The 26,960-nt window shown below is 34.9% G+C and overlaps 1 protein-coding gene across 4 annotated transcripts in view; it reads left to right on the plus strand.

Moving 5' to 3' along the window:
* Positions 1-26,960, plus strand: part of TRPC4 (transient receptor potential cation channel subfamily C member 4) — a 196,457-nt gene that overhangs the window by 51,194 nt on the left and 118,303 nt on the right. For all 4 annotated transcript variants that reach the window (XM_019447702.2, XM_019447701.2, XM_019447699.2 and 1 more), the window contains one exon: positions 3,391-3,795. In XM_019447702.2, coding sequence (XP_019303247.1) covers positions 3,418-3,795 — 378 coding nt within the window. In that variant the 5' untranslated portion in view covers positions 3,391-3,417. The remainder of the gene's footprint in view (positions 1-3,390; positions 3,796-26,960) is intronic.

Below are 26,960 nucleotides of genomic sequence, written 5' to 3' on the forward strand. Positions count from 1 at the left end.
CTTTAGGTCAGGATCTTTGCTGTACTGAGCCTCCTGTTCTTTTACAGACTTTCTATCCAGTAGCAATTCCATAGTTGCTGATAAATGTGTCAATTCAGGAACTCCATCAGCCTTATCAGCACCTTACACTCACTGTCACATCCGTCTATCACAGTTTCCAAAAGTTAAACTTGATTTTTGTCCTTTTATTAGTATCCCTGCAACTCAAATAATCCGACTTGTCTAAAGTCTATGTACTGAAAAGTTATATAATGTTCACTCTTCTAAAGTCTTAACCAGAATTGTTTTAAGTGTGTGTGTTTTGCAATTCATTGTAAATAATTAAATTTCATTTATTGAATGTATTTAAAATTTTAATATATTTAAATTCCATCTATCTTTCTCAATGTGAGGTCTTATATTTGTTTCAAACCCAAGAAACTAAAAGACGACAATACTGTTAATAGATCTTTTTCAGCGCTGACACTGATTCTTCTCACTCATTCCTTTGATAGTGTTGTTTGCCCCTCTTTATGGATGGAGAAACAGGTAACTGAATGTAACGTCTCATACCTAGTTCACATTTTGAACACAGTGTTCACTAGAATATGTCTTCCTTTCAGGGAAGTATCATGTTTTAACCCGTCCTTACAGAGTTTACATTTATGGCAATTATCTGGATTAAATGAAATAGATTTGAATAAATCTAATTTCTCATTATCTGTTCTCCTCTCCCCCAATTTCTCCAGTACCTTCTCTGTTGTTCACCAGTCTCTTCATTGTCACTGACATCCTGAGCTTTGGGAGGTAGTTATGCTCACCACTAAACCACCAACACACCCCATCCTGTGCTTTAAAAGCGAGAAGTCAAATGCTATTTACTATCTAATTCTTTTTGGTAATGTTTATTTATTTATTTTGAGAGATACAAAGAAAGAGGCAGAGAGAGAGAATCCCAAACAAGCTCTATGCTGTCAGCACAGAGCCTGATGCCGGGTTCGATCGCACGAACCTTGAGATGACCTGAGTCCAAATCAAGAGTCATTCGCTGTTAAGCCACCCAGGCCCCTCCACTATCTAATTATTTGATATCATCACTAATAAAATAGAGCAAATGCAATAAAATAAAATAAAAATATTCCATTCTCTAGGGTGATTTTTAATCTTGACTAACAATTCAGACAGAGTTCTGCAAAGTGTGTGTGTGTGTGTGTGTGTGTGTGTGTGTGTGTATTTTCATATCTTCTTTTAACCTGTACTTTCGGTAAGTTACTTTGAAACATTAGTCTTAAGCAAAACAACTATTGGTGGCAAAGCTTGAATTCAGTTCTAAAAAGGAATGTTTATGTATTTTTCCAAGAGTCTGGAGTAAGAACAAAGTGAGCAAATAAACAAAGTGAGCATTGAAATGGAATATTAGTGCCACTCATTATCATTATGAAGCATTTATGTTGTAGTCCTGGTAAAATTACAATGTGAAAACCACTGACATTGATTCCACACACTCTTACTGATGCTAACATGGATTGGGAGGGAAGTGCTGGCATTTGGGATCAGAAAGTTATAATGAGATATGTAGGATCGTAATAATCTTGATTTATTGTAGTTTTATTTATGCTAGAATATTAAATTGTCCTTGTTATCCCATAATATAAATTATATAAATTCTATCCCATGATTCTAGTGAGTTAAAACATCTCCAAATACTGGAGGACCTCCAAATACCAAGCTTGAAGTTTGATTATAATTTGCACACCTAAAAGTAATAGAGTTGAAAATTCTCCTCTGAAAAATTAACATTACCATTTAAAGAACTCACAATACCCGCTGTCTGAAATTGCAGAAATGAGTGTATATTATGCTGTGTAGTTGGTCATTATACATTTAAAACACCAAGGCTAATAAAATGTGGAATATTTGAGAAAAATATTCTGGCTTATGAGATTGTTACATTTGCTTCATCTATGAAAGGGTCTTAATAAGATACTAAACCTAATGTCAGAAAGGAACAAATTAGGAAATAAAAGTTGTGTGTATTATATGCTGAACCTCAATATTTGAGAAATTGTGATTAATAATCTGAAACATCAAAAAGTGAAACTTAACTACTTGATAACGGAAATTCCTATTAAATTGAGGTAGCATGAAAATGATGCATAATTTCCCAAATTGAAAACATTCCATTAAATGTAATCACATTTGCTCATTCAATACATGTTTAATCTACCTTTAAAGTATTATTCAAATCAGGTTAATTTACTCATAAAATGATTAGGTCTAAAAAGATCAATTAAGATGACTATGCATGTTCAGGTACCCAGAATCCCCCATTAATTTTAATTTAATAGTAAATGTATGTAAATAAACATGTAGGTTGAATATAAATGACATAGAATAATAAAATAGTTCAGATCATAAATAGGAAATCAGGAGCTAATAGCAATAAAAAATTTTTAAAAACATAATAGATTTTTCTGCAAGTTTGTATCAGTAGGATAATACTAAATCAATATAATTGCCAGTGACTTCATTCTTGTTAATCTATCTTAAGATGATCTTTTATTTATTTAAAATAATTCCTTCATCTTCAACTGTATCTTTACTATAACTTCCAAATAATACATTATATAATGAAAATATTTCTGTCTTGTGGCTTATTGTTTCATGATATCAAGGTAATAGAATTAAGAAAATAGCATTTTCATAATAAACTTTCTCTACATGAACATTTCTAAATTCTTTGTTTGGTAAATTGCTTAGACTCACCTTGATCATTAATGTCATCAATACACATTCATTCCCCTCAAGTGAATTCACTTACAAAGGGGATAAATAGTTATACTTATCAGGCTCAGTATGATATTTCATTGATATTGATATCATCAATTCATATTAACTTTGATGTCAGTACTTAGTGACATTAAGAATAGATACATTACAAATGAAAAGCATTTTACTAAGATAGTGATATTTCATAATTTCAATAGCATCTATATGTTTAGCAAAATCGATAGTGAATGATACATTTGAAAATCCCTGGTTCCTTTTTAGGACCTCAAAGATACAACCTTTAAGTTTCAGAGTTCTCTGTTAAAAACTGTATATATTTACGATAAATCTTGTAAATAATTTCCAAAAATTACAGGTACCTCCTCTGACAGATGCCACTTTTAAAGTAACTTTTCCAATTTTTTATTCCTTTTAGACTAGGACTTTGTAACTTGCATTTCTAGATAACTGAATAATTATTAAGCCTATTTCCATTGTTTAAGGAGAAAAAAATCAATTACAGAATGATGGTATAATTGTTGTTATTGGCATTATAGTTAGTTGTTAAGTGTGACACATACTGATTAAAAAGGGTATTAGCACTAATCCTTGTGTTTTTTGGGGTTCTGTTTGCACTTTCAGAGACAAGGAAATAGCATGGCATGAAACATGGCTCAGTTCTATTACAAAAGAAATGTGAATGCCCCCTACAGAGATCGCATCCCTCTAAGGATAGTCCGAGCAGAATCCGAACTCTCACCATCAGAAAAAGCCTACTTAAATGCTGTGGAAAAGGGAGATTATGCAAGTGTCAAGAAATCCCTGGAGGAAGCTGAAATTTATTTTAAAATCAATATTAATTGCATTGATCCTCTTGGAAGAACTGCTCTCCTCATTGCAATTGAAAATGAGAACTTGGAGCTCATCGAACTACTTTTAAGCTTTAATGTCTATGTTGGAGATGCTCTATTACACGCTATTAGGAAAGAAGTTGTTGGAGCTGTTGAGCTGTTACTGAATCACAAAAAGCCCAGTGGAGAAAAACAGGTATGTGCAAAAGCACCATTTTTAATATATTTTACTTGCAGAAGGTTTCTGTGGATGTTAAAATTCTCCCCGGATTTTAAGAATTACAAGAATTGAAGTCAGAACTATTGTGATAGACAATTACTGGTAGATACACACTTACTACCCACCAACAGTCACCAGCACCTGCACCCCCTGCTTGGCAAATCAGACCTTGAGGGAGAACTAAAGCAAAACAAAATGGCCTGTGTTGGCTTCCCTTACACTGGAAATATTTCTATGTAATGCTCAGCCTAGAATGCTGTTGGGGCTCACTCTGTGTGTGTGGCTATTTTTCCTCTTTCATTTTTCAACATTCTACAGCAACCGGCTGAATTCTTTTTGCTCTTTTCCTGTTTAATTTGTTTGCCTATTCTGGGACTCTGCATCTTACTGCAAAAGTGAATTCTATCACTTAATTTTGATATTGTTCATTAGCAAACTCTAGTGGATTCTTTTAAATTGAGGCAAATTAAAAAAAAAAAAAAGGATTGTTAGAAAATAACTAAACTCTGACTATAGGCTTAACTGTATTAAATTTACCAATGCCAAAGTGTAGCTATATCTTAGTGTCATCAGTACAAAATAAACTAAAAAGGCACACAAATCTACATACAATTTGTGGGGTGTTTTTTTCCCTACCTTCCTATTTTTTTGTTCTTTGGGTTTTGCTTAGTTTTGTTTGTTTGTTTGTTTGTTTGTTTGTTTGTTTGTTTTAACAGCTAAGGAAGTGAAGAAATCATGGACAGAAACAAATAAGGAATCTTTTTCTCTGTCTAGATTCTTCCCTTTGTGACTGCCCTGTATCTGAATTGTCTGTTTGATCCTTTTTCCTCTCACACTGAACTCTTCACTTCCCTGCGTCAAGTCTAATAGACTAATTGCAAAGACATTGCACAAACTTTAGTGACTCAAAATGTCTTTTAAAGTAAAATCTTAAAACGTGTGTTATTACACTCTAGCGATTTCTGCCATATTGGATAATGCACAAGCTCTGCCAATGGTAGACCGTTAGGAGATGTTACATTCTTTTAAAGCAAGTTCTGCTGTGGCTACTATTATTTCTGCTCTCCTGGAGGACTTTTATCAGGATGCTAGCCATTATTTGCAGAAAAACTTCATGGCTGGAAAAAGGTCTCGCTGTGTTCTATGGTCCGTTTTTATGCATGCCCACCACTTCCCCTCGGCTGAACCTAAGGTTCATAAAGCCACACTCCACAAGGACAATACTCGGCTTGTTGGGTTACTGGCTTTTTGTTGTCTGTTTCATATCCAATTGTTTGTGTGTTCCCTTTCCATCATACTGCTAACATTTTACTGGTAGAAAATTCACTTGTTTCGTCTCTCCTTCCGTCTGTCCTTTCACCTGGACAGAAGTGGGCAGGTAATAATGGTAACACCTAAAGATATATGTTATATCCCAGGTTTTTACCACTAAGAGAGTGCAGGACACAAGTAGGAGTGAGTAGAAGTCTGTTTTCATCTGTGTAAGTTCAGATGCTACTTCTTCAGTCACCCTGTGATTTTGAAATTCCTTCTGCAATCATAGCCTATCGTTTCTAATAACAATGGCCTTATATTGTACACCCTCTTGGTTTTGGTCTATACAGGTGACCATAAGAGAGGTGTCATGACGGTGGTCTGGATCTTTTTCTTTTTTTTTTTAAATGGTTTAGCTTTTTTTTTTTTTTTGGATCATTGTAAATTGCAACAAGTCTATTGAACAAAATTGTCCTTAAATGCATTCTTTACATTTATTACTAAATAACCTTAGTGCTGTTTTTTAGAGAACACTGGCCATACATTTCAGTGTCTCTTTAGCAAATGACATTTGTTCTGGCCAGAGTAATTTGGTGTCTGGAGAAGATATCTGCTATTATGAGAGTGTTTGTTGGAAGATATTCAACTTCTGAGCTAAACTAGTCTCACAAGTAGGTCCTGGCTCCTTCCAGGCACTTGATCTGAACCCTGATTATTAACAAAAGGCAGTAAAGGTTTGCAGTGTGCCAGGAGTCAGAAATATCCCAGGCCATGTGTTTCTGGAAGATTTCTCTTGTATCTGTTTGCTGGCCAAGAATTTTCCTTTTCTATTTGTACATTCTAGAATTCCTCCTGGGTGAAGGCACTGAGAATAAACAAAAAATTGTATCTTTTTGTTTGAACTTTGTAATTTTGAAAGAGCAAATCCAACCTACCCCTAAAGTTCCTGGTACATTGTACAATGAAAGTGAGGTTGTGAGAACATAAAATGTATACAATGTAGCACGCAAAAGATGTTGTCCAGGCTGGGGGGTTGGGGATAGTAAATCCCTTTAGAGCTTGGCTGTTTATCTGTGATTTACTTAGATACTACATCTCTTAGGTACAGCCAACATCTTTTGGAATAACAGCCTCCATAAATCAGTGTGTTGTATGCAGCAAATATGTTCTTAACAGGAATCCTTTCTCTTATAAATTGTAATTGCTTAGATGATTCTTATGATTGTTGTAAGCCATTTTGTGTATCATTATAATCTGTCTAATTTCTAGTCTCATGGTTATCCCCCCAAAGACTCTGGAACACATTGCCATTAATTCTGTTGAGGTCACTAAAGCCAAATGTTAATATTATTGAAAACAATAGTATCCAACTAGGCAAAAAAAAAGATAAACTTGTCCTAAAATGGGTCAAGAAAGAGGATATAATATAAAAATTATACAAATGTGATTATTAGAACACTTACTTAAGAACTTAAAATGTGACAGATGTGGATTAGGAAATATATTCTTCTTTTGTAAGTTTTTCACAGATTAATTTCTTTCTCTGGAAAAAGATGCAGTGTGTGATGGCGTCCTGAAGTCATAGGGGCCATGAGATTTTTAGATTAGTTTGTGTACATTCACCAGGGAACAATTTATAATTTGCATACGCCTACTCTGCCTCGTGTTGTTGTCCTGGGCGCTAGGGAGCAGACATTGTCCCCGTTCTTTGGAGTATTAAGATCTAGTTGTGAAAAGAAACAGGAAAATATCACGGGGATATGAAAAAAAGATTATCACAATGGAAAAGATGAAGGAGGAATAAATCCTTAGGTAATGATGAATTCTACTGACTGGATTTGGTAAATACAAACTATTAGTGGGTAGAGGGCATAAGGGGGCAGGAGAAGGGCCTGAAGAAGAAGGAGGAAGGGTGTTCAAGGATATATACCTGGGAAAAGTTAACAGCATTCACTGGGATAGAGACTATGGGACATAGTCTATGGAACCTGATTGGATATACTCGGTTTTTATTTTATTGAAATTGACATCTAGGAGGCAATTTGAAATTTTGAACTTAAGAAAGGGGTCTAGGGTTGATACATAGATGATAGTGAGGACATTGAGACAAATAAAGTCATCTCTCTTCCTATCGCTCTGACATTGATTTTCTCTTCTTGCCTTTATAAATTGTTTAAATGCTTGTGGTTATTAGCCTGTTAAAAGATTTTCTCAATGCAGCATCTAATGAAGATGTTTCAGTTGTGCTAGATAAATAGATGGACACAGATCATTAAATATTTCCTTCCATATTTAATGTAGACCAACATTAATCAGGGTATTGAGTTCTAGTGTTTTGTTTTTATTTTATTATCACAAAGTATAAAGAGTAATACTTAATGTCTTTCATCCAGTAGACAGCATAGAGAATGTGTGGTTCTCTACACTAAGCAAGAAGACGGAACGTTATGTGTTCTCATGTAGACTGCTCCCTTGCTACAATTACTCTGATATTCTCTGGTAATTCTATTGGACTTTTCTTTAACCTTCTGAGTACCTTACTTCTCTGCAGGGAATAATTGAGAGTGACTTTTTAGCCCCGTTTTGAGCCAATTGATTGGTTACTTGACTTTTAATTATTTCTAGCAGACCTTTCTCTTTGACGTCATCTAAGGCCAGATTCAAGGCCACACTCAATTACACTTTCAACTGCTTCAGTAAACGTTTATCAGAAACAGAGCTTTCTCTTCCATTCTTCACTTACAAAGTGGTTCTCAGTATTCAGCATCATTAGAATCACTGGAAGGGTTTAATAAAACACAGACTGCTGGATCCCACCCCAAGAGTCTCTGATCCAGCAGATCTGGAATGAGACCCTGGAACTTATATTTCCAACAAGTACTCAGGTGATAGTAATGCTGCTGGTCTGGAGACAGCACTGTAAGAACCACTGACTTAGAGGAAGTGGAAAGTTAGAAAATGCCTGTGGTTGTATATCGTAGGTTAGGTTTTGAACTCTACTGTGCCAAACTGGGTTTCAGGAGATTTAAATTAATGTCCTTAAATACTAATGATTACGTGATATTTAGTATATGAGAGTCTCCCAGGTTCACTAATATGTTTATTATATTTTTCCCTTCTTTGGGAAAAAAAATTTTCCTAAACATTACTGATTAGTTCAACAGTTAAGCCTGGAGTACTTCAGTTGAAGAAATTTGTTTTAGAGCTCTACTAAAAAGAATATCAGATTTTATAACTTTGAGAGATCTTGGAGATTATCTAACCCAATCACTTCATTTTACAAAAGAGGGAAAGACGTTCCCAGTATGTACCCATAGGACATACCCATGTGTACCTATGCCAGGTTCATAGCTGGCAATGAACTTTGAGATAGTCTGAATGATGATGGTGAAAATAAAAATAATAATTATAAAAACAGTAATAATGCTAGACAATATTCATTAAGCCTGTCACTATGCCCAGAACTGTGGTAAGAGTTTTGTATGAAGGTAGGTGCTATTGTTATCCCCCTTTATAGATGGAGAAATGAAGGAATAAAAAGGTAAAATTGACATGTTCCAGATCACAAAAGCAGGAAATATCAGTGCTGGAACTCAGGAGTCATGAAAGATAACTGTATGCTTCCCAGTTATAGGCACTACAACAGTTTGAATGGGAATCATTTACATCATTAATTATCCTAGTTTGGGATATGAGTTAGATAAATTTACAAGAGTCTCTAGATCTCTATACTCAGGCTGTGTCTCTATCTTGAATATTATAATGTCATTTCTCATTTGGATGCTCAATAAATACTAAGGAATAACAAAGTCATTAGCAGCTATAAAGTGCTGGGAAGGAGCAGGGCTGAGGGATAGAGATGCTGACTTCCAGCCCCATTCACCACTCTCTAAGAGGACAGATCTCCCAATCATTCCACACATTGGTTTTCTTGGCTGTTAATTAGAATCATAGTATTTATTTACTTCTTAAAGTCTGGTGGTGTTCAAATTGCATAAAGGTATTTTATAAGGTAACATATAATAACAGCATAATATACGGTTATTACTGTATTATGCCATAATCTGCCTTCTTGTTAACGAGTATATATGTTAATGACACAACATATGCGGCGAAGATGAAATTAAGCATTGGCAATTTACCCTCTAGAGTGCATGACTTTTTTTTTTTTTCATTTGAAAAATGCAATCATCAGAAACCCTACTCAGAGAGAGCAAAGGAGAATTTAATTCAGTTCACTCTTTGACTTTCTACTTCAGTGCATGTAGAGGAACTTTTTAAAAATAGTTTCAGTAGATTTGCTAATACAACTTGTGACTTTAGAAACAGTGCCTATTATGCGATCTGAAAATCAGGGTCTGAAATAGGATATTGGCAGTAGTATGTTAATGCAAATAGACATCCAACCCAAAATATGCCCCGCTGACTAAAAATAAAGAATAGTTTTCTCAGTTGATATCGGTACTAATAAGTATATCTCTGGCTACTGGGCAGAGAACTTTATTCTTAAAAGAAATCTAAAATTCTCAGATAGAAACCATTTGCTTTCTCCCTCAGGACTATAGATACCCTGAAAAGTTTACTTTGAACTCTTGCATTAATTTTGTTTTCCTCATTGGGCTTTAGAACAAGTAATTTGCCTTCTTGCAGTCCCATGAACTTCAGTTGATGCCTGATAAAGGAAGATGTACGCTAAGACACTCTACGCCCTAGTCTTCAGAGCTGCCCCTTACAGAATGAACACATTTACCTTCCTCGGTAGTTAACGAATTGAGGTTACCCTTTCTATTTGTTTTTATTACAGCTTGGATATTGACAGCAAGTGAACCTACATATATACGTAACTGTAATCTTAGGAATGATCAAAATTCAGGGAGAACAAGATTGAGAGGAAAAGTGGGCAAGAGAGAAATACAGTAAAGTATTAAAGACGTTCTCCCTCAAAAATACTTATTACCCTGTTGTGTGACATAGTAGATAAATCATCAATTATACTTTCTATTCTTATTTGGACTGTCAACAGAAAGGTTGTCTACAATATTGTCTAAATCTACCATTAGTACGAAAAAGCTGAAATTTATCCCCTAATATGTAAAGTAGTAACCAATTTGAAGTCTTTTTAAGATGTAAAGTAGTAACCAATATAAAGTATTTTTATTAACAAGCACTTTGGAAGTCTAAAAATTAAATTGAGTCTTATTATTCCACAGCAGGGAGTTTGAAAGTTAATCTAACATGGAGCATAGATTGTGTTTAGTCAGCTGGCAAATGGCAATCATGAGAGATATGAATAATTCTGTCCCAAATAGAAGAATTTTTAAAAGACAGACTATGGTGTACTGTTAATATGACAATGTAGCATAAGCTAACTGGTCATTCTGATTCATAAAATAATGCACCATTTAACTTCCATAAGTTACATTGACATTTTATTCTTCTCAAGGACCAGCCAATTATAAATAATCCCTTTGAGCCACATGCCCCTACTCTTCCCTTTCAGCATACCACGCTTACTATGAAAGTCAAATAATCATCATCATCATTAAATATGTTTGGAACCCACAAGAGTAAAGGGATTTTAGCCTTTTTCTAAAAATCAAGTGGGGGGAAAAAAAAACCTCAAACAATTAAACAAAACTCCAAGCATTGAGACATTTCCATTCCATCGTAAAGGTACACAAAATGGAGCCCTTATTCTCTGCTTTCGGACAGAGGAGTGAAATATAGTGAAGAGAATCAAGAGAGAGAAAGAGTTGGATATAAATCCTGTTTTATAATCTCAGGCAGATCCTTAAGTTTTAGGGCCTTGACTTGCTCATAAGTAAAAGGAGGATTATAGTCCTTACTCAGCAAGTAGTTGGAAACATTAGTTAACACACTGAAGTACCTAGCATTAAGAGAGCTCATTAAGTCCCTCCACCTTGGTACCATTAGATCATTTTATGTTTATTACATTTAATTTAATTAAAAATACGTATGTTCATTGAAGAGACTACATATTCCCCAAAGCAAATGCATTGTGAAGGGTTAGTGCTGGTATGAAGAGTGAGTTTATGTTAAAATAAGAGAGGACTGAGGGGCGCCTGGGTGGCTCAGTCAGTTAAGCGTCTGACTTCGGCTCAGTTCATTGTCTTGTGGTTCATGGGTTCAAGCCCTGCACTGGGCTCTGTGCTGACAGCTCATGGCCTGGAGTCTGCTTCTGATTCTGTGTGTCCCTCGCTCCCAGCCCCTCTCCCTCTCGTACTCTGTTTCTGTCCCTCAAAAAATTAACAAAAATAACATTTTAAAAATTCAGAACTTATTTAAAAAAATAAGAGAGATTGAAATTGATCTTTCAAATGTGAGTTTTGGTGAAAAGCTTTCTTTGGAGCCATTTTTATTAACCCCCCCCCCCCAAATCCATTAAAAATGTTGTGATTAAATCTAAAAATAATAACATGATGTCTCAGTAAGCCATATATTCATTGACTTTAATTAATTATAGTGATTTGAACAATTAATCACTAAGGAATAACAGTGAGTCATTTAACAATTATAATTAATCAAATAGATAAGGTGTCAATATAATTGGGAATTATAAAAAAAAATATATGATTAGAACTTCTCATAGCTGTTTTCAAAATACCTCCTTTTCCAACCTACTATATTTACTTATTCACTGGTAAGACGCAAGGTAAGTAAAATTTTATTGCTGTAATATCTGAAGCACAATAAAATGAGGATTTAAGTAGTGTGGAATTTTAAATGTTTAAGAACCAATTTTTCAAGCAGTTAGGAAGAAAGAGTACTCTCATTTTCATTACTACAATTTTTTCTTTCTGCAGTAATTTTCTAGATCAATTAACTTCTAGATATATCAATGTTCCAAGTCACTGTTGCTTGAATCATGTATTAGAAACACTTGGCAATAATTCTAAACTGTGAGCCTGGAGCCTATGAGAGCCAGTTTACAGAATATAGCCTTCTGAGAGAATGCTCAAACCAACCCAGAAGGAATGGGTGGTTTTTGCAAGATAAGAGAAATTCATCATTGCAAATTTACCAACTGAATCCACAGCTTTTTCCCCCCTTAAATGAGATCATGACTGAGTGGAGTGGATTTAACTTTGCAGGAACCTCACCCCTCATGTGTAACCTAATTATGCCATTCCTCCTTGGTATCTGGATTTTCCTAGGGGAAGTAGATAGATTTGTTTGATTTGGAGATACAGGCTTACTTGCGAAGCAATTTTAGTACCATCAAATATAAGTGTGAATTTTGAATACAATAATACCGTGATGAATAAAGTATAAATTAGAAATAATGATGCATTTATTTAGACTTTATGTTATGTGTATTACCCCCTGCTCAAAATGTCAGTGAATCCTCAGTTAGCAGTGTGTTCGATAATTTTCCTCAAAACCAATATGTAATTTGAGAAAGCAAATAGGTTCAGATGCATTGTAAATTTCTATTACATTTTACTATGGTGGTTGTAGATCAAAGAATAACCATACAAATTGTTAACAGTAATTGGGCATTTCAATGTACCAGGCATTCTCTTAAGACCATTTTACATTGTTGTCTTGTATATCAGGAAATTGAAGCTCAGAGAAGTTGAATAATTTTCCCAAGGGAGATCTGAGAGTTGGTTTTTCTGTTTTCATGGTCTTTACTCTTTCTGTGCCAAAGTGCCTGGTTACTTTGGCCATCAGATATCCAGCAAGCTCAGCCAGCCCATTAGAACATGGCGTAATCTAGGAGTACAACTTGATCTTTGAGCAACATAGAAAGATCTCTCTATGTCCTGACTCCAGAGAAGCATCCAGAAATTCCTTCATACCGGGGTCCTAATCCAATTTTAAATGCTTTGAAGTTAATGATTTAACAAAACTGGTTATATGATGTCCTCAATTCCCCCTAAATTATCACAGGAAAAGATCTGCAGTGAGGTTGCCTGGGTGGCTCAGTCAGTTAAGTGTCAGACTTTGGCTTTGGTCATGATCTCAACTTTCTTGAGTTCGAGCCTTGCCTTGGACTAGGCACTGACAGTGCGGAGCCTGCTGGGGATTCTCTGTCTCCTTCTCTCTCTCTGGCCCTCCCCCCTTGTTCTCTCTCTCTCTCTCTCTCTCTCTCTCTCTCTCTGTCACACACACAAACACACACACACACACACACACACACACACACACACACAACACACACACATAAATACCTTAAAAATGATTGACAGTAATGAGGGAGTAGTGCGAGCGCACTGAGAAATCTCTGGGAAGAGGTGAGAGGGGCATATTCACAGGAGTGTAGAAGATGACTAGTCAAGTAGCACCCATCACAGCTTCGCCCTGTGCGTGGCTGGACACAGAGGTTGAGGGCTCAGAGACGAGCTTGTCTCTGAACCTGATGGTGGAGTGTGCAGAGATGGACCCCGCCTCCCAGACTGGAGGAAGTTATTTTGCAGACAACACAAATCCTTTTCCCCATTCATGTGTGAGACAAATTGTGAAACCCTGATGGAACAAAATGTCCCTCTTGTTTGCTACCATGATAGCCTATATACCCCATTCATACTGCTTAGAATATTATGTTGAAAATATGTATCACTTTTTCCTTCTTGGTGAACTTCACAATACCCAGAAGTGTGTGTACATGTGTATACACACACACGCACGCACACACACACACACACACCTTTATAATAAAACTAATGGAAAATGGAACTGTTTTTCTTAAAATCATAGATAGTTGTTTAGGTTTGGAAGATATTCTAAAGGTTATCTGGTATAGTTCACCCTATGGTATTTATTATTTGTGCTAAGCCAAGGAAATATAGAATCACCATATTATTCTTGATGTAGAATCACTGGCTTCTGCTCCTTCTTCAACTCCGCTGTAGCAGAGTGTCACAGACTGAGTCTGGAGTTCTCTCTTGTCCAGCAAGAGAGCAGATGTAGAATTGAATACGAGGGAGGCTACTGTCCAGGAGGAGACAAGAGCCCTGGATAGGGGTTTCGTCTCCATATTTATATTTATTGAGCTCACAAGATATTACCCACGTGGCGAACATGAAAAAAACAAGATATTACCCACGTGGTGAATGTGAAGAAAATGATCATACATATGTGAACGTGGCGAAAACAATCAGACAGTAATCATTGACTTGTGTACATAAGAAGCAAAGGGTCTGGGGGACAAGTGAAGTTTGTGATAGACGTACAATTGTATATTGATGTCATATGGAAAGTAATTTCCTGAAGGTGATATAACAAGTTACTCATGATCCCATTACAATATCTCAGTAGCACATCTCGGGTGCTTTCACCCCGTGGTGGCGGCTTTCTTCCCTAAGTTTTTTCTCACCCATCTGTAAGTAGAACCTATTTCCCCACAGCAGAGCAACAGGAGAACAATTCAAGATGAAAAGACAGAATAAAGTTAGCAGAATGGTTTGGGTGAGCAAAGTTTCAATAAAGCAATCACGTATTTTCTCATGGAGGGCTGTTATTTTTAAGGTTTGCTTGGCTGCCTACGGTGACCAAAATATTATTAAAATATGATCACAAAGTAAAAAACTTTAAAAAGTATATGATCACAAAGAAACCCTTGACCTAAAGAAATCTAATCCAGCAATCAACTGCCACTTTGAGATAAATAAAAAGTAAATAATACATAATCTGCATCCTCATCTATTTTGTTTTCTGTACAATATGGATTTTTGAATTGCTTTTACATCCGCAGTTTTGGGAAAGTAAAGGAATAGTGCCCCTAACGTTGAAGAAATATCCATTTGAGATTTTGCAAGACACAAATATTGAAGAAACTTAACATTAATGAAAGAAGGAACTAGTACCATTGTATTTCCAAAGTAAAGCGTATAAATACTCAGTGGATTTGGGGAAGTCTAATACACGTTGTCATATGAGATGAATTTTTTTGTGTATGATATACTCTTCACTCTAAATGGAATCAAAATATTTTTGCTTTGTGCAGATACAACTATTAGTTCTACCTATGAAATGCTTAAATTTTTAAAAATTTTATTTGATAAGTTAAGTACATATTAAATGTTGCTAACTCATACCTCTCTTGTATACTTTATTCTAGAATATCAGAACCCATTAATCCTTTATCATCTGAGGACCTTTGCTTCTTCTGGCCTGACTTTAAATTACCAGTCTTAGAAAAGTACACTTTAAGTATATTCCATTTAGTACTTTTCAGCCTAAACTTAATGCCTGACTTGCAGGTAGTATTCATTAAGTCAAATGTCCTAGAAGCACCTGTTTAGGATGAATTTTTCATTACCATACCATGTTCTACTTAACTGTGATCTAGGCTGCCTGATCCTCTGAACCAAAAAAAAAAAAAAAAGATTCGATGTCTAACTTTGAAATTAGGGGGAATTAAGGGGCATTCTGATATAATCCTCACCCCCACCACCTAGACACACATACACACACTGACTCCTGGAAACATCACCTGGTACAGCTATGAGAAAAATGAAGCATAGAATTCAGGAAACTTGCCAAAAATTACTGAGAATATCTGTTCTTAAGCCAGGCTTAAAATTCAGGTTTTGTTTAGAAACAAATAGAAATATTTGTCATACACATCACTTTAATTCTACCTTAAATATTTGTGGAATAAGGAAACACATGCAAATATAAATAAATGTTTTAAGGCTTGTTTTGCATAAGAGGAAATATTCCATGGTTTGGAATCAGATGGAGAAGAATTCAAGTCCTGCCTCCCTCCATCCCTTCCTGCTTGTGTGACCCAAGGGTGAGTTTTTAACAAGAAGCAGAAAATGGTAATGGGTACCTCTCACAATTATTATGAGAATCAGAAATTGGAAATACTTCATGTGAACTGCCTAATGTATTTACATCTGATGTAATATCATTATCATCATCATCATGCCCAAGAAGCATCATCATTCAAGAACCAAACATGCCAATTTGACCAATGTCTAAAGATTCACATTTGTATCCTATATCTAGGTTATGATGAGGTTTCAAAGATGCTGATGTAGATCACTGGAGTCAAACTTATTAAATTCTGGTAATGAAATTTCTTGGGAAAGACTTCCCTTAGGAGGGCTGTGAAGCTAGGAGAGGTTGGGTCGAGCCAAGAAGTTTGACCCTTATTTCAGAGAGGTCTAGAAGTCAGGAGAGAGGAAAAGGACCACGCTTATAAAACCACAATTAAGTCTAAATAAATATAAATAAGTTATTATATAGCAAATAAAATGTAGTTTCACTCTGAATAAGGAAAAAGGAAAGGAAAAAATTATGATAGAGGAAAATGATCGGAGGTGATCCCTTAGAAGAATAAACAGATTTCCTTAGGGATATTTTAAGGGGTATGTTTTCAGAAGGCACTAAAATTTAACATTGTCAGATAAATGCAGGCTATCTGCTCACCTAAGTCACTTGTCTCTTTTAATAGATGAAATAAAGCAGATCAAATTTGTTTTTGGCCACATTTAAGGAAAAGACTGCCATCTGGTGAATATTTGAGGCCGTTAAAAATATATGTAATAGTTTTAAACATCTGATATGAATTTAAAAATTAGTTACATACTTTATTTTTTTTACTTTTTCAGTAGACTACAGTTTCTGCACTCTGCAGTATTAGCAGAGCTTTTGTTAAGAAACTATAAAATTATAAGTTTCCATGAAATTAGTTGATTTTTACCTGATTTTATTACCTGGTACAATTGCATCTTTTATAGGTCACCTAATTCAGATTAAAACTTACCAAAAAAAAAAAAAAAGCAAACAAACATTTATAAACCAGTATGATCTATACTTTTTGGATTATTTTTTTACTTTATAGCAAAATGACAAAAATGATATTTTTAGATGACTGTGATGCTAATACATTCCATTTGTTACAGAAAACCTGATCCAAATGCAGGAGAAGGTCATTTTTCATACTGTAACTGGCTCTGTAGTGGGAGTCTGTTTTGACTTTAGCTCCTTCTGTATATTTCACCTGAGGCATGAGAAATGAGGAATTAATCCCCACTGTTTTCTTCTTCTAGTAAAATGCTGTCCCTCCATGTATCCTAATATATATCTATTTTTGACACATTTAAAATAGAGGTTAAGAATTCTCTTAGGTTGCTACAGAACTCATAAATTACTGAAGGTCTTTCTTACATCTCAAGATCCAAGTTCATTGCTAAAGGAACTCGGTGGAGGAAAGAAAAGAAATGATCCTTTCCCTTTACATGTGCCTTTTTCAACACCCAGTCAAAAATCTAAGTGGTATTTTCTTTAGTTGTGAGTGGAATAAAGACATCACTCCATTCAGAGGAGGAAGGACATCCATCACTTTCTCTCACCTAGACAGCCCTGCCCACATGGATGACATGACTTTTCTGATTAGCTTCACACTGTCAATTTCCAGATTTTTCCCAAGTGTTAATTTAGTTATTTTTATGCAATCTCAGAGAAGAAGTTTTAAAAAACAAGTTATTTTGGTAGCACTGCTTAGTTTTATAGCTTTATTTTTACTCTTGAAAGACTAGGGTTTTATGGCCTTATCCTACCTAGATGCTTAGCGATACAAATAGATTGTGTGATATTGATAAAGCATGTTGTGTTCCAATTTAATTTGCTAATTCTTTTTAGTGAAGCCTTTTTTCTAATTTGTTTCATCATGTGATAACTACTATATACGTATAAAAACTCGTACTGGCTATTGATGTTGCATTTGAGTCTTTTACAACAAAGTCACTTTTCATTTTGTTGTTGTATGGGAATGGTCTTGGTAGTTCACTTTTCTTCTCAAATTTATAAATACCAGTGTATTTCTTGGGGATAAACTACTGTCCCAACCAAATAAAATCCTGGTCTTATTTTCTTCTACCGGCTACATAATTCTATGTACATCATTGGTATTAAGTAACAGTTTGTCAAATTGATGGTAGATGGATGACTATGGCAGATTAAAAATCTCCATCATCACTCATGAAAATAAACTAACCAGAAAACAATCTGGCAAGATAAAATGGAACATCAAAGAGCTGCAAGCCTTAATTAAGGTAAAATACTCAGATCATTTTCAGAATGAAAACAAGATTATTAATATCTTTGTTATGAAATTTGCTGGGAGGATTTTTTTTAATTTGGTCTCTATTTCACCACAGTGCTCTGTAGGATTTTAAATGATGTATAGCATTCTGAGGAGCCTCACCACATCCTGAAAAGTCAAAAAGTCAACGTTACATGTAAAGCATGCAGATTTACTTCCAGTGATTGCAATATTTCCCTAAAAGCCTGTAATTGTTAAAAAATTTTAAAGTACACTTCTAGACTATATAAATGCCATAATATTCTAGAATATATATATATACACACACATATATACATACATATACAGAGAGAGAGACAACTTCCAATTTTCTGGAATACATATATTCCATAATACATATATTTTCTTTCCTATATATATCTGTGTATGTGTACATGCATACACACACGCGCACACACACACACACACATATGTATATGTATATATATGGACAGCATATATCTCTGGTCAGTGTGATTTAGGGTGCGTTTTTGTTTTCTTCTTTTGTACTTTTGACAAAAAAGTATTTCTTTGTACTTTTTGACAAAGTACTTCTTTTGTACTTTTGAAATAAGTACTTTTGACATTTTAAAAATCTTTAAGCAATAAGGATGTATAGCTATTGTAACAGGAAAAAGTCAATGCTTGTCTCAAAGATCATAATACTTGTGCACACCACCACAACAAAAGGCAGCCAATGGAAGGAAATTATTAAATATATGGGCAGGTTAGGTATAAATATAGAGTTGTTTCTTGGGAGTATTCAATTTTGCTATTCTAAAAATCAATGAAAGGGACATAAAATTTAGGAAACTTACACCCACTGGATAGGCCAATTCTTTTAGTATTCATAAATTAAATCTAAAATTGCATTTAGTATTCTTCAATTTAACTTCCCATTAACTGAAAAATTAAAACAATTGTAGTAATTATCTTTATCTTAATTTTTAAATATTACAGAAGTAAAGCTTATTTTCTCCTCCTTACATTGTAAATCACACCAACTCTGTCACAGCACCTTCGTGTTAAGGTCACGGGATCCTGTGAGTCAACAGGCAGTGCCCTTAACTCTAAAAGTGAAGCTGGTGACGTGCTGGAGGCCATCACACCGACGGCGCAGGAGCCAAGGGCACCTGGCTCCTCAGCCTGATCTCCTCTGCCCCTTTTAAGGCAATGCGTCCAGCCACATGCCCAGTTGTAACCAATCGCAACTGCCAGGCATTCAGACCTAGGACCCTGCAAGGCCCCGCTACCTTCCAGCCTCTCATGTCTTCTTAGCTTCAGCTGTTGGCTCCGTGTCCACTTTACTTCTCCTTATTTACGGGAACCATTTTGGTTGCCATTCTGGCATTTTGGACCAGCATGGTTTTTCACCAAGACACATGATCCACGTAATTCTGCTGCATGGCTCACTTGCCAAAAAAGGACCCATGTGGCATTTTTTATGATCTTTCCTGTTTAATAGGTGCTGTGACTGAGAAGAGCCTCTGAGAGTGAATTTTCTGCTTGTAGCATAAATTCTTCAAACAAATTTAAGTATTAATAGTGTACAATGGTATATTGCCATATTAGATTGGTGAGACCTTACTCCTGTACTTCCACTTTCCTTCTATTTAACTTTTTTTTTTTAATGTTTATTTATTTTTGAGAGAGAGAGAGTAAGACAGAGTGTGAGTGGGGGAGAGTCAGAGAGAGAAGGAGACACAGAATCTGAAGCGGGTTCCAGGCTCTGAGCTGGCAGCACAGAGCCGGTGGTGGAGCTTGAACCCACGAACTGTGAGATCAGACTTGAGCCCAAGGCATCTGAGCTGAAGTCAGACACCCAACCGACTGAGCCACCCTGGCGCCCCTCGCTTTCCCTGTATTTAATATTCATCAGTCAAAGTGGATTAAGATATGAAGATTCAAGTCGTTTGGTCCTACATTCCTGTCACCACGCCCCATCCAACCTGGAGGGCATAATCTACTGCTACATTCCCCATGGTCCTAAGAGCCCCAGGCCACTTGACAATTACAGGCAAGCTTGATAATGTTTGTTTAAATTTAACAGAAACTAAGACATATTTTACTCCACGGAGCTTTCATTGGAACCTAAAATCACAGGACTTGACATTCATGTGCAGCACACTTTAAACAAAACTAAGGAAGAAAAATATAAAACAGAAAAAATGAAGACTAACCTTGGTGTGATTTGTAACCTCTGAAAGATTTGTTTTATTTCACAGTTATCTCTGTAATAATTTAATAGTATGTACTCCTTGGTGTATTTTGAATAAAACCATAAAATAAAAAATATATAGAAAAGTGGAACTTACAAAATGTGATCAAAATCAATAAAAACTAATTTAAACACTAAATGATAAATCAGCAAAGGACAGTAAGGCAGTTATGTAGTCTTCTATATTTTATACTCCATTGATACTAGTGAGACAAGCACTTTTTATTTTTGCTGAAACTGAATCCTTTTGGAAAGCAATTAAGCGATGTTTAGCAAAAGCAGAACCAAAGACCGATATTCGTATTTAATCCCTCATTCTTTCATGTATTCAAAAGGGATGCAATAAAGTAAATTACAGTGTATTTTTAATTAAAATCCTGTACAGTCATCACAGTGATATTTAATAGACTTAAAATCTATCAAGGGATAAACACACATAAAATAACAACTGAATTCCACATGGATGAAATAAGTAATATTGCAATTAATTTAAAATATAGTGTGAGTATTAAATCTCTTATGAGGGCTAGGAGTTTGCATGTGGACAAGATTTTCTGAGCTTTCAAGTAAAGCAGACAGGTAGACTTTACAAACCCCAGTGTGCATGTATATATTCTCATAGATTGGTGACCTATTTGGATGAATTAGTACTTGGGCTACACTGAAATTCTAGATTTGATTAGCGATATGAAACTAACAGTTAACAATTTTTATAGTAAAAATTCACACAAAAACTGAAACTTGGAAACATATTTGAAGTTAAATATGATAAACAAAAAAAGGTTAATATATTTAAGAAAGAATGATGCAAGAAAACAGGTGAGTTCTACCACTCAAAGAATATCATCTTATTCCAATCTTTCAAAAACATTTCTAATTCTATGAGACTCCTATAATTTTGGCATCAAAACCAGAAGAAGGCAGAATGAGAAAGGAATATTACGTCCCATCAAAAACATTATAAATGCAAAAATCTTCACCAATGTATTAGAAAAACCCATACTGCCTTAACAAGCAAAGGAGAAGGAAATATATGACTGTCTCACTATGTGAAAAATTTTAAAAAAAAACGATGTTTATGAACTAAACTATCTAGAAGTTAGTAATGATAACTCCCCAGTTACTCTAGCGATTAAACCTAGCCCAAGGTGGTGGTGATTTACACTTGCCATTTGTTTGATGGCTCCTTAGGAGTTGAAGCAGATTTTCCAGTTTTTCACCGAAGAGGCAAATAACACTAATTAGTTATTTATGATTTATCTGTAGCAGTGCACAAAAGGGATCACATGCCATCTTAGAGATACCCAGCTTAAGTTTACAGTAACAGAAAGTGCATGTACTAAACTTTGATGTCTACACATGCAAAACCGTCCCGCTAGGAAGGGACTACTTTACCTTTCTGATGAATCAAGCACTATAATTGGGACTGCTTTTATGTGCGGAGAAGCAAATGTACGTGGCAAAACCGAACAAGACCGTTATCTGCTCTTTCTCCGAACAGTCTTAGGCTTGTCACATAACACTGGTCCCTTCCTGTTATTCCTTGATTTATAGATTACAAGGTGCTTTCACTTTTCATCTGCACCACAATCCTCTGAGAGTTAACTTTGAAAACGCTTTGATATATATGTCTCCGGTTCTTATTGTAGATGAGAAATATCTTGAATAAATGCCCACATTTCAACATGGGAAAAGGGAAAGCAGAGAAGTTAGCCCACTTTGTCATTTGCACACAACTAAAACTGGTTGAGGCTGGATTTAATGCACATCTTCTTACTCTTGATGCCTAAGCAATTTTCAGAATCTCACAGCTGCCTTACATACCAGACAGATAATCTATCAATTACAAATTTAGAACTTGGAGTCAAGCTGCCTGGGTTTCCTTGTGACCATGAGCAATCTATTTAATGTCTTGAAGGCCTGTTGTCCTTTTTTGTAAAAAGTGGATAATAATAACAGCCACTTCCAAAAACGACTAAGATGAGGTATGAAAAGCTTCTAGCCCAGGATAAGGCACATGATAAGTTATTGCTCGTTAGTTATATACATGTTAGTTATTGCCTGTCTCACTATAATCAGACTCCAAGCATATTTTTATTAATAGTGTCAATGAGCTAAATGATTTTTGCCATATCTTTGTTCATTTGGTCCAAGTATGTATCATGGTTCTAAATAAATCTGTCATCCAAGTTATTGTAGAATTATATTTACTGTGTGCTTCATGCCCTTACTCAAATCAATACAAACTATATCTATTTGCTGGTATTTTTAATTTAAAGTATACTTTAAATAGGCTCACAGTAAAAATATATAGCCAATAAAATGTAAAATGAATATTAACTCTAAAAAAGTAAAGATAGTTATTGATATTGCCTTATTTATACTGGACATATCACTAACCGAGCTCAGGTAAAGTTGTAAGTAGTTTCAAGCCCTTCAAGGAGATGAGAGAATAGGAAATGGTGTAATATGCACCCCTTCCTTACTTTTCTTACAAACTCATTTTTTGAAAATGGCTCTTTCCCTCTTCTTGTAAAAAATTAATTGTAATACCTTCCCTTTACCCCGCCTCCAAGCAAAGAGAAAATGGCAGGTTAAAGACAGTTCAGTTTTGCAAAAGGGCATCAAAGACATGATGAGACCTAAGTTGGGTTTTGAATGTTTGGCAGAATTTGGTAAGTGGGAGGGAATAGGAGCCTTATAGGAGCCTTAAAACCTTATAGGTTTTAAGAAAACCATAAATGGAACATTTGACGTTGGAATGATTAGATCATAGGTGACATTGGAATGATTAGATCATAGGCTGCATGCGAGGGTGGAGTATAAAGTAGATTTTAATACACAAAGTTGAGTCTAACTACAGATATCTTTGTTTATCAAAAAGTAGTTAAGATATAAGTAGGTGATACCAAGGACAGTGTCTGATATAGAGTAGATTCTCAACTAACGTTTAAAGAACCTAAATAAGGAGGCTTTATGTAAATAACTATGCTGCAGCTCTCCAACAGAACAAAATGAAACCTCAGGGCAATCGCTCCACAATTAGTACATAGAGTATTCTAGTTCAGATGTCCAAGGTATTGTAATATTTCATATAGGGATATGCCACATTTTGTTCAACCTGTTCTCGTTTGGAAAACGTTCAGGTAATGACAAACAATGATGAAATAAATATAAAGAAATACTCTCATGGTAATTCTTTCTCTGTAAGAAAGGTCCCTCCAAGTGAGACCGTGGTTCTCAGAATTTATGTAAACACCAGATACTTTCCAGCAAGGCTGTTATCGTTCATATTCTTCTAGCTTTCAATGAATGAGGGAGCCTGTAGCCATAGTTCCTTAAATTTGGCAGTATGATGCATGGCAAAGTACTTCATTATTGTTTTAATTTGCCTTTCCTGGACTGTTAATGAGAACCATTGTCCAGTTTCTGACCTTTTGATTTTCTTCTGTGAAATACTTGTTTATAATGTACATTTGTTCATTGGGTTGTTTGTAACTTTATTTTCAATTTATAGATTCTCTTTGTATAATATGAAGATTAAATATGCTTCATATGTAGCAAATTTGTTTTACCGTAGTTTATTTTATGACTTTATTTATGGTATCTTTGGCCATTCTACTTAAGAATTGTGTAATAACAGGCTCCTGGGTGGCTTAGTCGGTTAAGCATCCTATTCTTGGTTTTGGCTCAGGACATGATCTCACGGTTTGTGATTTCAGGCCCCACATTGGGCTCCATGCTGACAGTGCAAAGCCTGCTTGGGATTCTCTCTGCTTTCCCCCCCACCCCCGCTCACTCTCTCTGTCTCTCTCTTAAAATAAATAAATACACTTAAAAAAATTGTGTAATAAAATGTGTACTCTTCTGTGTTTCCAATCTTGCTTCAAGAGTTCTCCCCAACCCTGGGGCTATACAACTATATTTTTTTAATGTGTCATTTTTTCTTTTTACATTTAAATATTTACTCCATCTGAAATTTATTGTTATGAAATGAGATAGGGAACAATTTTGTTTATTTGGTTAGAGAATTGTTACAGTGCCATGTAATATATGAACAACTTTTTCCAACTGAATAGAAATTCTACTTTTTCACATATGAAGTTCCTATACATAGTAAGAAGTAATTTTGTTCAAAATTCTATTCAACTAATTTATATTTCTTGCTATATTCTTGTATCATAATCTCCAATTCATAAGTATTGTAATTATTGGATACATATTCTTCCATATTAAATAATACAATAATTTTATCAAGTTGTATATAAAATAGCACAAATAAAAAATATCCTAAGTGAAATGCCATTAAATGTATGTATTCATCTTGAGCCAATTGCCCTAATTAACATATTAGGTCTATCTATCCAGAAACATAATATTTCCCTATTTTTTGGATCTTATTTTGTGCTCTATACCATTTAATTATTTCTTCTTATAAGTTTTATTAATTTTTATTCAGTTTTTGTTCATAAATTTTGTATATTGTGTCTCTTTAATAATGACCACTTTTTCATTCTTCATGTAATCAGTTCTGTTTATAACTTACATTGCTAATACAGAGAAAATACGGATTTTTGTATGTGAATCTTGTATTAAGCTATTAATGCTTCTTAGAGTCTCTTAGTTTTTCAAAATATATGATCATGTAATATTCCAAATGGAGATAAATTTGTGTTTTAGTATTTTTACTAATATTTTATTTCCTAATCTTATTGCATTAGGTAGAAACTCCAAAATGTTGAATAATAATGGTAAAATAAACATTTCATTTATTGTTAATTTTAATAGACCTTTAATAAAACTTTCACTCTTTATCAGGAAGTTCTCTCTTGGTTTTTGGTAAATATTTTTTATCATAGTTAGGAACAGCGATGGATCCTTATCAAACACCCTTTCATGTACAGTATCATCACATTTAAAAAATACTGAAAGTTGTGCAGACACTTCATTACACCATTCCTAGGTTCATTCACTCATTCAGTAAGTATTTATTAGCTCATGTGCCATTCTTTATTATTCATGTGCCATTCTGGAAAAACCTGCGCAGTCCCTGCCCTCATGGAGCCTATGTTCCAATGCAGGGATGGACAATCCAGGTAGATGCATATTAAGCTCCCGCCAAGGGCCATGCACTGTTCTAAATGCTTTACCACAAAAACCTACTATCTCTCATAACAGTGCTACAGTAGATACTTTATTGGCCCATTATACAGATAAAAAAGTGAAGCACAGAGAGATGCAGTAACTTGGCCAAGGCCACATAGCTAGTGCAAGGTAAAACCTCTTTGTAAACCCAGGCACTCTGATTCCAGAGTCCATGCAATTATACACACACACACACACACACACACACACACACACAGAGTAATGAATTATAGTGAAAAATATAATGATAATCAAAAGTATTTACATTCCTGAAATAAACACTATTTTTACACGGTTTTATTCTTTTCATAACCTGTTGGATTCAACTTGCTAATAATTATTGTGGTTGTCTCCTTTCTAGAGAATTTTTAACTGTATCTTCATTTTCTTTTTGACTTTGGGGATTTTTTTTTTGGAAGAGGATTTCTTACTTTGTTAACCCCTAAATTCTTGGTGTATTTATTTCTTATTTAAAATACAAAAGTAGAGGTGCCTGGCTGGCTGAGTTGGTAGAGCATGCAACTCTTGATCTCAAGGCTGTGAGTTCAAGCCCCACGATAGGAGTAGAGCCTACTTAAAATTAATTAATTAATTAAATTAAATAACATTAGAATTTTTTCAAAAAATAAAAGAACTGAAACCAAGAAAATAAACAAGTATAAAATAATAGGAAGGCAAAACTAATACTATTATTATTCATGATAATATTAATATATTATGAACAGGCCAGTGGCACCTAATTAAAAGAGTCCCACACACACATAAACTAAATTAAGGAAGACCTATGTTGTTTATAGGAGACTAAGGAAAATAAAGTGCTATTTTGTTTTTTATTCTCCAACCTCAAATCCTACCCACCAATTCCTAGGTTACAATGAAACAGTTTAAAACTGAATTCCAAACTGTTTTTGGATAGTCTCTTTCTGTCTCTTCTGCTTCAAGTATCTTACTTATTAACTATATTACCAAACCCCAGGCACCATACAAATAGACATTTGAATTAACTCCAGTATTGCAAGACTCATTGCTCAAACTATTTCTTCCTACCTACTGGAGGTGAATCACTTAATATTTGGTTACAATACTTTCTGGAAAAGTTGCTCCTATAAGATATATGAGTGATGTACCTTCTGAATTCTAGTATAACAACATGCGTCTTTTATCCAAACAGGAGAGTGATGATAACTTGGCTGGATGCGGTGTTCTTGAGTCACAATCTTTTACTAAAAATTATGTAATAGATACAATGATATGTCTTGTAGATTTTATTTTTTTAATGTGTAGTTATTTTTGAGAGAGAGAGAGAGAGAGAGAGAACAAATCGAAGGGCAGAGAGAGGAGGAGACACAGAATCTGAAGCAGGCTCCAGGCTCTGAGCTGTCAGCACAGAGTCCGGTGCGGGGCTCGACCTCACAAACTGTGAGATCATGACCTGAGCTGAAGGTGGTCACTTAACGGACAGAG

The sequence above is a fragment of the Panthera pardus genome, unplaced genomic scaffold, assembly GCF_024362965.1.
Source record: "Panthera pardus isolate Hobbes unplaced genomic scaffold, ASM2436296v1 HiC_scaffold_1, whole genome shotgun sequence".
In the NCBI taxonomy this organism is placed as follows: domain Eukaryota; kingdom Metazoa; phylum Chordata; class Mammalia; order Carnivora; family Felidae; genus Panthera; species Panthera pardus.